The 17,008-nt window shown below is 40.7% G+C and overlaps 1 protein-coding gene across 1 annotated transcript in view; it reads left to right on the top strand.

Moving 5' to 3' along the window:
* Nucleotides 1-17,008, top strand: part of LRPPRC (leucine rich pentatricopeptide repeat containing) — a 168,360-nt gene that overhangs the window by 5,363 nt on the left and 145,989 nt on the right. Inside the window, exon 2 of the mRNA XM_048843005.2 lies at nt 15,993-16,198. Coding sequence (XP_048698962.2) covers nt 15,993-16,198 — 206 coding nt within the window. The remainder of the gene's footprint in view (nt 1-15,992; nt 16,199-17,008) is intronic.

The raw sequence follows: 17,008 nt of genomic DNA, 5'->3' as shown, positions 1-17,008 counted from the left end.
TGCTCAAATAAATTTGTTAGTCTCTAAGGTGCCACAAGTCCTACTTTTCTTTTTTCATTTAGCAGTAAGGCATTCCCTGGGAAATATCCCACCCTCTGACTCCACCATCTCAACCAAGCTTCACAATCGTCATTGCTGTGTTCAGTATTAAACTGTTTAAAACTTATTGTGTGTGTGTGTATATATATATATAGAGAGAGAGTGAGTCTTGTCTGATGAAAAAAAATGTCCCTGGAACCTAACCTCCCCTATTTACATTAATTCTTATGGGGAAATTGGATTCACTTAACATCGTTTCCCTTAAAGTAGCATTTTTCAGGAACATAACTACAATGCTAAGTGAGGAGTTACTGTAATAGATAAAGCTGGTCAAAAGCAGGGGCTCTCAATTTTTTCATAATACTGGAAGTACTTTTTGTTTTGTTTTGTTGGACAACCTTTTCTGAGTGTTTTGAACTTCTCTCAAACTTTCCTTTCGTGCAGTGGAGGGAGGAACATTTTTAGCCAGTGACAAAGCCTGGAACCCTTTTTTAGTAAGAAGTGAAAGTTAAATAAATTCTGTTAGCAGTTCAAAAAAATTAGATTAGCATAGAAATACTTGCACAACTGGACTAGCGTGCTTGCTGTCACTCTTGCTCTCATGTTCAGCCAACCCATTTTTAAGCACTTGAATGAAAAAAATTGATCCTCTAAATAAAAACATTGAACATCAAGATTCCGCTCCCACTGAATTGTATTACAACATTGTATTCACTTTTGAGTTAAGGAAATAACAAAGCAGTAGAATAGCTTTATTGGATGAAAGTATGCGTGTGTGGGATTCAACCCCAGGTTTTTACCTTCTTTGAACTACAAAATGCAGCTAGGATCTTCCTGAGACTACACTATAAGAAGAGAATAAATGGGACGCAAAGTATGATAACACTAGTTTAGTCTGGGCAAAAGTGAATATAACATAAGGACAGCCATACTGGGTCAGACCAGAGGTCCATGTTGCCCAGTATCCTGTGTTCTGACAGTGGCCAATGCCAGATCCTTCAGAGGGAATGAACAGAATAGGTAATCATCAAGTGAACCATCCCCCATCACTCATTCACAGCTTTTGGCAAACAGGGGCTAGGGACACCATCCCTGACCATCCTGGATAATAACCTTTGATGGGCCATGAATTTATCTAGTTCTTGTTTTGAACCGTGTTAAACCTGCTGCCTATTAATTTCATTGGTGGCCCCTAGTTCTTGTGTTATGAGGAGTAAATAACACTTCCTTGTTTACTTTTTCCACACCATTCATGATTTTATAGACTCTATCATATCCCCCCTTAGTTGTCTCTTTTCCAAGCTAAACAGTCTCAGTCTCTCCTCATGATGTTGGTGTGGACCCCCTACCTCTCAGCAAAGATTTAATATATATGTAGTGCTAAGTTGTTGTTACTATAAGTTACAGTTTTTGTGTGTGAAAAAGTATTATCTGACATTAAAAACTAAACTGAAGTTGGAAAATAATAAACTAACAAATCATTTAGGAATGTATTATTCCTTTTGTTGTGTTTACTTCTTGATTGGCTAAATTCAGTCACTTGGATTGTAGAATATTCTATTTAGCTTTTCATTTAATGGATCATTAGTTGCCACCTGCCTTCATGCCCTGAAACAAACGTCTGCATTTCTGCTGAAATGTTGATTTCCTTATTGTCACTGTTGTAGAGGCATTCAGCATTCCCAGCATATGTAAGGTAGAAGAGTAAAAGTGTAAAACTGAGGGTCCATTTAGGTTCATAAATGTTCTTACATCTCTGGCATGTAATTCTCTAGATTATTTTTTGAGCTCAAGCATAGCTTGTGCTTTGGTTGTGTACTGTACAAGCCTTAACTTTTGGAAATGGCCCTTTTTACTAAGAAAATTGTGTGGTTTTACACCACATTGGTGATGAGTACTCTTCTTAAACTTGTTTGGGTCCTAAGTCTATAATTCAAAGTCACAGTAAACTTACAGTGAGATCTAGTACAGTATGGAATAGATTCCAAAGAATATTGTTGCAACTCTATTGCTTGGGATAGCTAAAGATCGGACACAGGTCTAGCAAATACACAGTAAGCAATATTCTGCACAAGCAGGGCATGGAATAGATTATTTCTTTTCTCTCATATGTTTACTGAACGTTTTAAAAGAATGACTTGCTATGTAACATCTTAGCCTAGAACACCAATTTAAATTTCCCATTCTGCCTTAAATGTTCCTTAATACATGCATTTGTAAGATTCTTGTTACTATAGTATCTGGGCACCAAATAAACACTAGAAAGGGGGAAAAGTAGCTCACTCCCCCCCCCCCCCCAAAAACCAAACAAACAAAAAAAAACCCAAAAAAACCCAAACCTGAAATAGGCAAAGGCTTGGCCAAAATATGTATTGCCCTGAAAATCGGCCAACTGGGCTGTTCAAGAATGGAAGTAGTACACTTAGTTTTCTAATAACCATACTGTACTTCCAGTTCTTGCTTCTGAATCTCTACGGGCGCTCAGAAAATGTTCCTTATCTTCTCTAAGCCATCATTGTAGTAAATGGAAGGAGAGAGACAGCCCCTAACAAAAGCAGAGTTCCAAACTGTACAGAATTTAGAGCCACCACTTTGAATTGCACCCAGAATTATAAAGGTAGGAGGAAGCCAGTATAAGTTATAGAATGTCCAACATATTGACCGCCCTACTTGGTGATTAAGGCCTGCCTTGCTGAGTGGTAACTGAAATATCTGCATAGCCATCCAGGGCCATTCCAGATACATCTTGAAATAGCCGAGCCTTGAAGAACTTGAATGAAAATATAGTAGCCCAGGCACAAATTACTTTTCTGCCTTCATTCTTAGGGGAAAACTGTTCTTTGATGTAGTAATAAAAAAACCACCTTGTTTTGAGTGAGCAAATACAGTATTGCAAGAATGCGGAAATTCACCCTGCAGGTGCCAGGTGTGGATGACTGGCAAAATCTGAATCATCATGGAAAAAGACAGCCTTCAGGCCAACTTCAGATTGTTGGGAAGGTGGGTGTGGGGAAGCAGAAGGAGCCAATATGGCTAACTGGGAGTCCAGAATTGCAAGCCACTTTGGCAAGAGGTAGATGCACTCCAGCACTAGATGGAGCAGTCACGAATCCCTGTAAATTTCTGTATAGTTTCTTCTTCCTGGCAACCAGCATTATCTGACTTCATAAGCATGCTAATGGCTCTGTGATCCCAAAGATTTAGCACTCTAATAACCTCACATGTGCACTGACCAGGAGTGGTGATAGAATGGAATCTTGTGAGACCACATGATAAGCATGTAAGGAATGAACAAGTGTTTACACAAAACCTTTCAAAGGAAGGAACAGTGCCACTGAAACAACTTCATTCATTCCTGCCAGAACCTGTTAGAGTGTAAGCAATGCCTCATGATCCACTGTCAAACTGCTGATACATATAATAAAATCAGTATCCATACTTGATGGCTTCACTGTTAATCTCCTGACAACGGAAAGATACTAATGCAGTCTACGTTCAAGGTGGTGATTGGTGGGTGTTCTTGAAGAAGGGCCTAATCAGTGCTTGTTTGAGCGTTGGCACTCAGAGGAGGCATTAACCATTGATAAAGGAATCAATTTTCCTGGTGCTGTTTTTTTATGTCTTTAAGCTGACATCAAAATGATCCAAGCAGCTCACTCCACTACTTGTATGAAATTGTTACGAAAAGTGCCTGTAGTCCAGCTTTCATTCCAAGGTTATTTGAATGTCTAGAGACTTGGATCAAGTGTATACACAATATTGGAAGCCTGATCTTGCTCTCCTTTCGCATGCAAAACTTGTATTCGATTTAGTGCTCTTTTTCCATGAGAAATGACTGGAGAGTGGATTAATCCCAGGATGCGCACTAAGCAAGTACAAGGAAACCATTTCACATTCAGTATATAGCAAATATACTGTGATTCCTTTTTCTCCAGCCAATATATAGCAAAAGCCAATATTGGCAAAACGCTGTGACCTTGTTTTACATTTTGTTTCCGTTTTACTTTGTAAATTGTGCTGTGACGGGCCATATTTTGTTTGTACAATGCCCACAATGAGGTTTCAATCCTGAATATAGTCTTTAGATGCAACTATAATATAAGTGAATAATTTCCGTTTTCTTTACTGGTATTTTCTTGTACTTCTGTTTTTAAGCTGTATGTATAAATTGTGTATCTATGGTTGTAAGTGAATGCCAACAGTAACTATTTACTGGATTTCATATTGACATGATTGCCAATTATAATGCAGTTCAGGAGAATTTTTGTTCTCATTGAAGTACATACTCAGCACTTTAAATATAATTGTATTTGTGAACCATTTGGCTAAACACTAGTAATTACAGTAATGTCAAGGGGTACAACATTTGTTTTTCTGTAGTTAATTAAAAATGTCTATTTAGGTTGACAGAATGAATACAACTCTTAATTCAGGAATGGATGCTAATTCCATTCGCTTTAGTATTTTATTTTTAATAAAAAGTGCCATTAATTTCCGAAGAGCTTTATAAACCTCAATGACGCATACTACTTGTATGGAAGTGCTTATGTTTTATGTGAGGCAAACATAAAACAAGGCAAGGCCAACATTCAGGGAGGAGGATGTGCGGTTTATTGATGATGAAAGGCAGAAGAGTTGCGCATTTTAGCAGAAATATGGAGGAGAATAGTAGGATCCTGGCAGTGTAGGTTATCAAAGCTGTTCCAAGCATACGTGACAGCACGAAAGTGAAGGAAAGAGAATCCAAGGGAGCAATGAAGAAAAGGGGACTAGGGAAAGAGAACAAGAGAGCAAACATTTTGATGGTAGCAGGACTGCAGAGGGTCTTGTAGATGAGAATGAGAATCTTGTATTTTTATATTAAGAGACAGAACTATTGAAGGAAGGAGTGGTGGTGCTAGGGTCAGAATGGTGGGAAAAGACTTTGGCAAAAGCATTTAGTACCATAGTCATAATTCATACCATTGGAGCAAAACTAACTAAACTAAACTAAAACTAACTAATCTTTTTAATTGAAGGTGTGTAGACTAATGCACCTATTTTATGCTGTAGAGCAGTTTTGAGACTTACAGGAAAAAATCAGTAATGGTGCATCTGAAAAGTTCAAGCTGAATAAGTTAAAAGTGTAACTTGTCAGCATTATCAAATCTAGGACAAACATGTCCCTCTCACACACCTGACAGTGGTTTAAGTATTTGAAATAAAATTAGCCATATGCTTTCAAAAATACCCCATCCCACTTTTCCCCTTCAATTGTTATAGAATAAAGTAAATAAACTGGTGAATCAAGATAAACATCTTAGGTCTACAAAAAAACATAACCCTCAGCAACTCCTTTTAGAGTGCAAATATATACTTTTTTTGGAGAACTTAAAAATCGCACATTACTGAAGAAAGCAAATATGGTTGTAAGTCAGATAACGTGAACGTTCAAAACACTAAAACCCTTTCAAGTGACAAATCTCTAGGTCTGGGTGGCTTTCAAAAGAAGTTCTGTATATCTTTTTCAGGAGCTTAGTGCTTCAAATTCTTCAAAATCTTCTATTATTTCCTTGAATGGGGAAAATTGGCCAATTCCGGTTTTGGAGGCCAGCATCAGTGTATGCCCAAATGATGAAAAATCCAGAAGACCATAGAATGTACTGATAAATATCATATATCTAGTCAAACTATTAGCTTAGTTACTACCAGTTCACACCAGTTTTGGCTCTGTCCCAGGAATGGACACTAATCATAATAGGTGGAACACTAACATTGAATTAAACCAAAGGATAAAAGTAGTTTGCTAGCTAGCATTGAATGCCTTCTCTGCATCTAGTGTGATTGTTTTGATACTACTGGAGAAACTTAATTTCAAACAATGTATAGCCTGTACTAAACTGTCCTACTATTCTTCATGTGCATTTTTTATTTTCATGTCTTCTTATCAGAGACTTTGTTCTTTTAAAGAGATAATGATGTCCTTTGTCACTTTGGGGATAACCGGACAGAACTTGTAGTAGCTTTCAGATATTCTGCCTGAAATTTAAAGCATCACAATCCATAATAAAGAATATAAAATTTTTCTCTTTGCAAGTAGTATCCTGCCTTATCTCAGTGAAATAGTAACCCTTACACAGGAGCACATCTCTGTAGTGTGTGGAAAAAGCTTATCTTCGTTCTGACTGAACCACTAATGTCCCAATTAGAGATGTGATAATGTGAAATTCCGACCTTTCTTATTGGCATTATGTATTGAGACTTATAATGAAAACTAGATGGGTGTGAAGAAAGTAGGGCTGTCAAGCGAATAAAAAAAATTAATCGCGGTTAATCACGAGATTTAAAAAAATCATGATTAATTGCAGATTTTTAATCACACTGTAAATAATAGAATACGATTTATTATAAATATTTTTGGATGTTTTCTACATTTTAAAATATATTGATTTTAGTTACAACACAATACAAAGTGTACAGTGCTCATTTTCTATTATATTTGATTACAAATATTTGCACTGTAAAAAAGATAGAAGAAATAGCATTTCAATTCACCTCATGCAAGTACTGTAGTACAATCTCTTTATTGTTCGCATTGCACTGTTGTAGACGGAGTTACAAGGTATTTACATGTCAGCTATGCTAAACATTCATATGCTCCTGCATGCTTCGACCACTATTCCAGAAAACGTGCTTCCATGGTGATGACGGGTTTTGTTCGATAACGATCCAAAGCAGTGCAGACTGACGCACATTCATTTTCTTCATCTGAGTCAGATGCCACCAACAGAAGGTTGATTTTCTTCTTTGGTGGTTTAGGTTTTGTAGTTTGTGCATCGGAGCATTACTCTTTTAAGACTTCTAACAGCATATTCCACACCTCATCCCTTTCAGATTTTGGAAGGCACTTCAGATTCTTAAACCTTGGGTCAAGTGCTGTAGTTGTCTTTTGAAATCTCACATTGGTACTTTCTTTAGGTTTTGTCAAATCTGCGGTGAAAGTGTTCTTAAATTGAACAGCATGTGCTGGGTCGTCATCCGAGACTGCTATAACATGAAATATAAGATGAATGCGGTTAAAACCACAGAGCTGTAGGCCTACAATTCTCCCAAATCACAAATTTAATCAAGACTTTTTTTAATGAGCGTCATCAGCCTGGATGCACGTATCTGGAACAGTGGCTGAAGCATGAAGGGGCATATGAATGTTTGGCATATCTGGCATGTAAATACCTTGCAATGCCAGCTACAAGAGTGCCATACAAGCGCCTGTTCCCACTTTCAGGTGACAAAGTAAATAAGCGGGCAGCTTTATCTTCCATAAATGTAAAGAAACTTGTTTGTCTTAGGCCTGGTCTATAGTACACCGTTATTTCATAATTAGCTGGGTTACTTCGAAATAAAACTGATTCCATCCACATGACCAAACCAGTTTTTTCGATATAAAGGGCTCTTTACTCTGATTTCTGTACTCCACCTCGGCAAGTGGAGTAGCGCTAAAATCGAGATTGCAGTTCCGGGTTACAGGTACTGTGGATGCAATTTGATGATATTGGCCTCCGGGAGCTACCCCAGAGTGCTCCCTTGTGACTGCTCTGGACAACGCTCTGAACTCCGATGCACTAGCCAGGTAGGCAGTAAAAGCCCCGGGAACTTTTGAATTTCCGGTTTGGTCACCATCAGCACAGTCCACCATCACAGGCGACCACGCAGTCCCGGATTCGCAGACGAGCTCCAGCATGGTACAAATGGATGTACTGGATCTCATTGCATGTTGGAGACAAATCTGTTATGGCAGAACTACGTTCCAAAGAAAGAAATGCTCAGGCAAGCATGCCAAAAAGCCAGGGAGGCGAATGGGCGCTCTGAGTCACAGCCCCATACATGCCACTTCTACCATGAGTTGCACACGATAATGGGGGGTGATGACACCATTACCCCACCGCTGTCCATGGACACCTGCAAGGGGGGAGTAGCACTGAGGATGAGTTTTTGGAGGAGGAGAAGGACAATGCACAGGTGGCAAGTGGGGAATCTGTTCCCCCCCTAGCCAGGAACTGTTCTTAACTCTGGAGCCAATAGCCTCCCCCCACTCCCAAAGCATGCTCCCAGACCATGACCCTGGAGAAGGCCCTTCTGGTGAGTGAGCTTGTTCGGAGTCACACGGTGGGGGTTGGGGGGGAAACCCAGCCACACTGGGCTGTTTGCTTTTAGTTTAAAGGGCTCATCCCTGCTCAGAGCCTCATCGGAGCCACGCTGGGTGTGGGGGGGTGGGCGGGGTGTTGTGTGAAGCAATCATCCCAGAGAGCCCACAGGCTGCCTGCAAGCTGAATTCTGTTGCATGGCTGCTGACTGCAAGCTGAATTCTGTTGCCTGGCCGCATGTGTTGGCTTACTTATATCAAAGTGGCAGGCACTTCAGTATAAGAGGCAAAATGAAACCATGTAGAGAAAGACTATGTGCTGTGTACTATGAATTGCCTGTTTACTGAGAAACAGTGTCCCCTTTGTTCTCTAAAACGTATCTTTTAAAATACTACCCTCCCTTTTTCTCCTCCTGCAGCAGGTGCAAATGTTTCAACGTGGCCCCTATCTACTCCATCCCAGAGGCTGGTCCAGATTAGAAGGCGGAAAAAAAGGAACTCGGGACGACATGTTTGCTGAGCTCATGCAGTCCTCCCGCACTGATAGGGCCCAGTTGAATGCATGGAGGCAAACAATTGCGGAGTCGCGTAAAGCGTTTCGTGAATACAAAGAGAGGAGGGACGTGCACGATGAAAGCAGGCAGGATGCTATGGTCAAACTCATGGGGGAGCAAACTGACATGCTCCGCTGTATGGTGGATCTAATGCAGGAAAGGCAGCAAGACTACAGACTGCTGCTGCAGCCCCTGAATAACCACCCTCCCTCCTCTCCAAGTTCCATAACCTCCTCCCCCAGATGCCCAAGAACACGGGCGGAGAGGCTACGGGGACCCACACAGTCATCCCGAGAGGATTGCACAAGAAGCAATATGGCAATAACAATTTGGCATATCCTAAATTTTGATTTGGTTTCTGGACTTGTCCTCCCCTCCTCCTCCACCCCCCCAACCCAATACTGCCCCTCCCCCGTCTAGCTTCTGATTTCTCTGTGTTTTGTGCAACAAATAATAAAGAATGGTTTTTAAACAATTGTGACTTTATTTCCTTTTTATATATATATATATATATATATATATATATATATATATATATATATATATATATATATATATATATATATATAGGGAGTGGGTAACTTTAAGAGAAACAAACACAACTCTCACATTGTACCCTGGCCAGTCATGAAACTGGCTTTCAAAGCTTCTCGGATGTCCAGCGCGCCCTGCTGTGCTCTTCTAATCTCCCTGTTGTCTGGCTGTGTGAAACTGGCCAACAGGTGAGTTGCCTCAACCTCCCACCCCGCCGTAAATGTCTTCCCCCTTACTCTCACAGATATTGTGGAGCACAACAAGCAGCAATTACAATTGGAATATTGGTTCTGCTGAGATCTAACAGAGTCAGTAAACTGCGCCAACTCGCTTTCAAACATCCAAATGCAGATTCTACCACCATTCTGCACTTGCTCAGCCTATAGTTGAACTGCTCCTTACTCCTGTCCAGGGTGCCTGTGTATGATTGCATTGGCTACTTGCAGCACAGCAGTCCCCACAGTACGTTTCCCCACTCCAAACTGATTCCCGACTGACCGGTAGCTGTTGGGCGTTGCAAGCTTCCACAGGGCTATGGAAGCTTCTTAACTGTGAGGGCTGCTCTCATTTCGGTGTCTTTGCGCTTCAGGGCAGGGGACAGCAAGTCACAAAGTTCCATGAAAGTGGTCCTACTCATATGAAAGTTTCTCAGCCACTGGGAATCATCCCATACCCACAACACTGTGCAGTCCCACCAGTCTGTACTTGTTTCCTGCTTCCTCGCCCAGTTTTGCAGGTACTGCACATACTGCTGGATAATGCACGAGGTATTTACAATGGTCAAAACTGCAGCGGAGATCTGATCGGGCTCCATGACTATGGCGCCTGCACGGGTAATCCTGGAAAAAGGGCGCGAAATGTAGGAGAGCAGAATGGCAGTGGAAGCTGTGCTGTTCGGTTCACGGTAGCTGAACGAAGGCTGAAAATGGTTGTCTTCTGTGGCTTTCACAGAGGTGGGAGCCCAGGACAGACAACATGGAGAAGCTCGCAAGTGTGGCAATAGCGGGAAAGCAGAGTTGGCGGCGGAAGCGTTTGATGAGGAAGAGAAAGAGTAGATAGTAGAGATTACAAAGGAAGATGAGAGGAAATGAGAGGTGGATTCATAGTAGCAGGAGAGTAGTGGTGCACCGTCTGCTGAAAGCAGTATGGCGTTTGCATGCCAAAAAGGTGCGAAACGATTGTCTGCCGTAGCTTTCTGACGACACACAACCAGAAACACCCGCGAGAATGTTTTTGCCCCATCATGCACTGGGAACTTAACCCAGAATTCCAATGGGTGGCAGGGACTGCGGGAACTATGGGATAGCTACCCACAGTGCACCACTCCGATATTCGATGCTATCCTTGATACTGTGGATGCAATCCGCTGAATTCACACGCTTTAGTGGGGACACAGAAGGCCGAAAGTATAAAATAGCTTCCGAAAATTCGAATAGAATAATTTCGGAATAATTTCGTACTGTAGACGAATCCTTAGCAATTGGCTGAACAAGAAGTAGGATTGAGTGGATCTGTAGGTTCTAAAGTTTTACATTGTTTTGTTTTTGAATGCAGTTATGTAACAAAAACAAATCTAAATTTGTAAGTTGCACTTTCACAATAATGAGGTTGCAATACAGTACTTGAAAAATACTATTTTTTACAGTGCAAATATTTATCAAAATAATATAAAGTGAGTGCTGAATACTTTGTATTCTGTATTGTAATTGAAATCAATATATTTGAAAATGTAGAAAAATCTAAAAATACTTACAATTTTAGTATTTTTACTAAGTGTGATTACAACTGTGATTAATTGTGATTAATTTTTTTAATCAGCTTAATTTGTTTTGAGTTAATTGCTTGAGTTAACTGGGATTGACAGCTCTAGAAGGAAGGTTTACTAAGAATTTGTAATCGCTGTGCTAAATATTAACTTGCAAAAAGATCAAACTAAGCTTTCTGTGTAGTGAGTTGTTTATAACCAAGAGAGTTTTAATTTTATTTTTTATCTGAGATAACATTTGACACACTCTGGTTCCTGTATAACAGTTCCTCTTTCTATGATGTCAAATGGAATTATTTAAAAAAAATCAGGTATAGTTATTTCAGTGTAAAAATACTTTATTTGAGGTAAATGGATATGTAAGAATCCTTTATTTGAGGTGAATGGGTTACTCCTGGGGAATTCTGTGCCAAAAAATTAAAAGTTCTGCACAAAAATATTAAAAATTCTGCATTTTTTTTGTCAAAATAATGCAATCTAATCCAGCTAGTTTCTGTTATTTTGGTAATTTATTTAAACTACAATACAATGGATGGCGAATGGGAGTGGGGAGCATTGGAGGAAATCTCCAAACTCCTTCTGGGTAATAGTAATGTAGCTAGTATTGACCCTTACGTCTAATTATTAGTCAACAAATATATGCAGCCATATGCTCAGTGTTACATCATAAGCAACTGAAGAGCAAGTGAGGGCTGTGGACTCAAACTCACAATTTATACTGGCTACTGACCATCTTCAAAAAGGTCAGTAGCAAACAGTTCATGGAGTACATTTTGAAAGGACATTTTTGCAGTCCAAAAATTTAGACCAGTTCTAATCACTAAAGCACCATAAGAATTTACAAGGCCATGCTGTCATTTACAATACGTCTCATTTATACCACTCTGGCAATGTAAAGGAGCCTTAAAATTTTATACCTGTGTTATCCTCCTGGGGGAATTCACTAAGCCGGCAGACTGCTATGTTCTCCTCTGCCTGGGGAAACAGAGCCTGCCTCACACCTATCTCTTCAGAAATACCCCAAAGCCCTGCCCCTCCATGCTGAGCATGCCGCAATAGCCAGCGAGAGGGACAGAGTCTCTCTCTCTCTCACATACATGGATACCCATTCCCCTCCTTTTCCCAGGCGGTGATTTACATCTCTACCAGCTGCTCTGGGTGCCCAAACCGACCAGTCTGCACTGCCAGGGAGTGGGCACATGACTGCTCTTGTTATTTCCCTTTGCTTCCCCATCAGAAGTCATTTTTCTGCAGGTGAGCGAAAAAATCTGCGGGGACCATGAATTCGGCACACACGCAGTGATGCAGAATTCCCACAGGAGTAATGGGTTTTATCCTCTGCTGACTAAAATGTTCAAATCTGTGCAGTTTTTAAATTGACGAGTTAATGCCTGAACATGGCTGTCAATAAATACTTTGATTTTTGCAACATTTATAAGCCTGTGTCTGTCAGCCAAATGTACTAATTGCTTTCTTCCTGAGTGCAGAAGCAATGTATTCTGCTTTATAGTAGGTCAGACTTGTGCCGAGTCTTGGTTTTTCCCTTATTTAAAAAGTGGACCATCAGGCTATATTTTGAGCAAGGATAGTTCAGTAATAAATTATATTCTTTATTTTATGGCAGGTCTGAGTTCTAAATTTGACAGTTCGTCATAGGCAAAACTCTACTGCAGATGTGTCAAATTGAATCTTCCTTGATGATGCTATAGAAAAGCTTTAAAGTGCTAGCTGCTGTTTAAAGGCAAGGATCCTTGATAGGATTGTTTGCAAAGGCAGTGTATAAACCAGAGGTCCCCAAACTCTGGGGTGCACCCCCGTTTGGGGGGCATGGGCCAGCTGCTATGGGGGGGGAGGAGGAAGGGAGCGCCACCCAGCTCTGCTCTACTTCCAGCCCCACCACCAGCCATTTCCCTGACTCCCGGTCCCATGCCTGGCCCCAGCTGCGCTTGCCTTGTCCCTGTCCACATTCCCTCCCCCCCCCACCTTCCCCCGGCTCCTAACCCCAGCTCCCCAGCTCCAGGGAGAGGGGGTGTGACCATGACAAGTTTGGGGACCACTCATATAAACTGTAGATATGAAATGAGGATACAAAATATTTGCAGCCATGGATGAGCTGTCTGGCATAGGAGTTAATGTAGCATAGGCACAGCTGTGTCACTAAAAGGTGGGTAGTGTGGACAAAGCCTTACTTGTGCATCTCCCATTAATGGTAATGGAAGTTGCAAGCATAAATCCTTGTGCATTAGGATGATAGTATACTCGTATGTTGCTGCTTACTTGTGAAGAGTATGGTCACTCATTATATCAACCTTGACTTGAAGTAGTGTGTCAAACTTTCAGGTAGCATTCTGAGCTACTAGTGCATACCATTTTCCTTGGTTGTTTGTGCCCTTTTGTTCAGGTAGATATGAAAAGAGCTCGGGGTGAGAATAAAAATGTAATGGCTTATAATTGTTGTCCGGCAATTAGGTCACTGATAAATAAGTTGCCTGGGCAGAAAACTCTGCTTCTAGGATGATTAACCATTTTAATGGTTGAGATAACAACAACAACAAGCAGCTTTATTATACTGTTGTTCCTCTTGTCTAACTCTGAAAATATTTTGCAATCTTATTTCTCCCAAACTTGACTGACTTTAGTTTTAAATCAGTGAAATCTGTATATGGTCACAAATGGATAAGACCTTTTCTCCTTTTAGCTCAAAAGAATTGATTTGAGATATTTTTGACTGTATGCAAATGGCATTACTAAGATGGTGTGAATTGATATAGCACTAGTTGCTTTGTGTCCACATCAGCTGTATAAAACTGTGCAGGCTGGTGGTAGGAGGACAATTTTAAGCTCCCAAACGTTGCTGAATTTAAAATTTTTTTTTCTGTGTGGATTTGAAAGTAAACGCTTTCTTGACTGTCTTTCCTCCCCCCTGCCTCCACTCCAATTTATGGTGTTAAACCATCCTGCCTGTGAAAAAATCTGCTGGTGGGTGCTCAAGAGGGGTTCCTCAAAGAGATTCCTCGCACTGTCTGTTTTGTTGGGTGGAATTTTCCTGGAAAATGACACATGGCTTGTCCACAAACCTGGTGGAACTGCACCATCCCCTGCTCCTCAAATGTTGTTTACAGTCAAGCTGGCCTTCCAAAGTCTCTTTCAGGTTGCCACCAAGACCCCTTTGTGGAGGGGTACATCAGAAAAGATATTGCACCTCTGTCTGTGTTGCCTCTTTCACCTAAAGTTCCTGGGGCGCCTGGCCTGCCCAGTTATCACTCTGGACCCAAGAGTGCTTTTTGCAGAGTTTAGAGGGAGGGGCCAGAGTTGTAGATGCCACTGAGCCCCTCTTCTCTCAGTATGCAGAGTCTGTTTTTTCCTCTGTGCAGGGGATCTAGAGGAGACAGATTTGGGCCAATCTGTGTAGCTGAAAGAATGACTTTAGCACACACTTCAGAAAACATATGCACACAATGAGGACCTGCCCAGTTACAGTTCAGTGCATACTTTTGTCTGTATATTGACTGTTGACCACATCAGTATAATTAGGGCCCTACCAAATTCATAGTCCATTTTGGTCAACTTCATGGTCATAGGAGTTTAAAAATAGTAAACTTCATGATTTCAGCTATTTAAATCTGAAATTTCATGGTGTTGTAATTGTAGGGGTCCTGATCCAAAAAGGAGTTTGTGTGTGTGTGGTGGTGGTGGGGGTCGCAAGATTATTTTGGGCGGGGGGCGGTACTGCTACCCTTACTCCTGTGTTTCTGCTGACAGCAGTGCTGCCTCCAGAGCTGGGCAGCTGGAGAGTGGCTGCTGGCTGGGAGCCCAGCTCTGAAGGCAGAGCCGCCACCAGCAGCACAGAAATAGGGTGGCAATACCATGCCATCCTTTACTTCTGCACTGCGGCTAGTGGGGGTGCTGCCTTCAGAGCTGGGTGCCCAGCCAACAGCCGCCGCTCTCCGGCCACCCAGTTCTGAAGGCAGCACAGAAGTAAAGGTGGCAATACCGTGAGTCCCCTAAAATAATCATGCGACCGCCTTGCAACTCCCTTTTGGGTCAGGACCCCCAATTTGAGGAACGCTGGTCTCCCCCGTGACATCTGTGCAGTATAGGGTAAAGGACATAAAAGACCAGATTTTTCAGTCCGAGACATGTTTTTCATGGCTGTGAAATTGGTAGGGCCTTAACTATAATTTAGGGCTTATCTACACTTGAAAGTTAGTGTGGATTAAGGTAGGGAGTGAATTTAAAACGCAATAGCTGTTCCTGATTAACACTGTGTGGACCATTCTGATTCCAGAACAAGAATTTCTAACAGTTAAGAAATTTTATGAAGAATTTTTTATAATTGTCATATTTCCCTAGACCTTAGTGCTGTGGAAATAAATTTTAAAAAAATCTTTGATGGTTGCTACAATGTAAGTTTTTTTAATATCCATTTATCTGTGATGTAATAGTGTAATTTTATAAGATGAAAAGGTATTTTCTAGGTTTACGAATCTTTACATTGTTCAGCTCTCTCTGTTAGTACTTTAAATTGGTTATAAAAGTTATTGTTGCTTGCTGCCTCATTTATTGTTCTTCAGAAGAGATGTCTACAACTATTCATGGGGAAATCTTATTCCTTGCTTCAGAACTTTGTTTGTTTTACAAAAATACCATTTTGAACCATTTTTAGGCAAAGCTATAATCAGTTTAGCTGGACGTCCCAAATAAGCAAACATTTGACCATATGAGAAATATACAGTTTTATGCATTTCTTAGTTGACTTCCCACCCCCCAAACCTCTTGAAATGATACAGTGTGTAGTCTGAATTGCCTACACTGGTTTAAACCAGCATTGCATGTCGTCTGTAAAAGGTTTTGGCTTTTTTTTCCCTTTGGTGTGGGGGGGTGGGGGATGTTGGTAAAGGGGAATTAACATTTTGTGGAAGGAGGTTTTTAAGTGTTTGCTCATTAACTGACATAAATGGCTTTTGTTTTTGTTTAGCACACAACTGATCTACCATGCAAGGCTCTTTGCAATTGCACCTCATCAGAAGGGGAAAGTTCAAGAAGAACCTGTTTCAGGTATTCAGAATAAGCAAGCACAGCATTTTGACTGGGCCTTAAATAAATTGGATAGCTCTGTCAGAAGAACTGGCCGCATTACTAGAACTCTTCTACAAAGAATCTTCCATGACATGTGCAGAACAGGTAAACCTGCTTTTCATTCATTGTATGATAAGTTGACATTTCATTTTAAAGATTTTGTCAAAACAAAAGAACATAAACGAAACTGATTTGTTGGGGTTTTTTTTTGTTTTTTAGGAGTTACTAAACTTACCTCACACCTCGGCTCAAATTCTTACAGGCAATTGTGGAAGTTTAGCTGTATTAACTTGTATGTAAGAGACCAGTGACCATGATAAAGCAACAAACCTTCATTCTTCCGCTTTTGTGGTAGAGGGGGGTTGCAGAAAAATCTGGTGCAAGTTCAGGCAGATATTCAGTGTGCTTTTATTATCTCCGAATGAGTTGCCTGTACTATTTTACATACATAAGAGCAACAAGCTATCTTTCCCTTTGCTGAACATCATCGTTCACTGTGTCATATCTAAGCTTGGTTATAAAACTGGAACAGGGATTGTGTCTTTTTTCTCCATACAGCACATATAAAAATTATGGCTATAAGGAATGACACTGTATCTTTAAGATGCTGGTTATTGCTGAAGGTGAACTACAAAGGGAAAAAAACTGAGATTATCCCAGATTCCCTTGTAACTAGATTATTTATGCAGTGAATGCTCCAAACAAGTTAAGTTTCAAAAGTTTTCTTCACCCTTCTTTCCCAAAAGTGGGTTTATGTTATTTTAAAGTTAAACTGATTTCACTGTTGAATTGCTCCCACAGGAATTTTTTGAGGACATCGAGTACACATAGTTTTTCAGATAACTGTTAACATACCTAGGGGCTCGGTTCTTTTCCTTCTCTCATTAATACTTTCTAGCTATCTTTTTAGAACAT

Source organism: Caretta caretta, chromosome 3 (genome assembly GCF_965140235.1).
Source record: "Caretta caretta isolate rCarCar2 chromosome 3, rCarCar1.hap1, whole genome shotgun sequence".
Taxonomy (NCBI): Eukaryota; Metazoa; Chordata; order Testudines; family Cheloniidae; genus Caretta; species Caretta caretta.
This window is presented reverse-complemented; position numbering and strand designations above follow the sequence as displayed.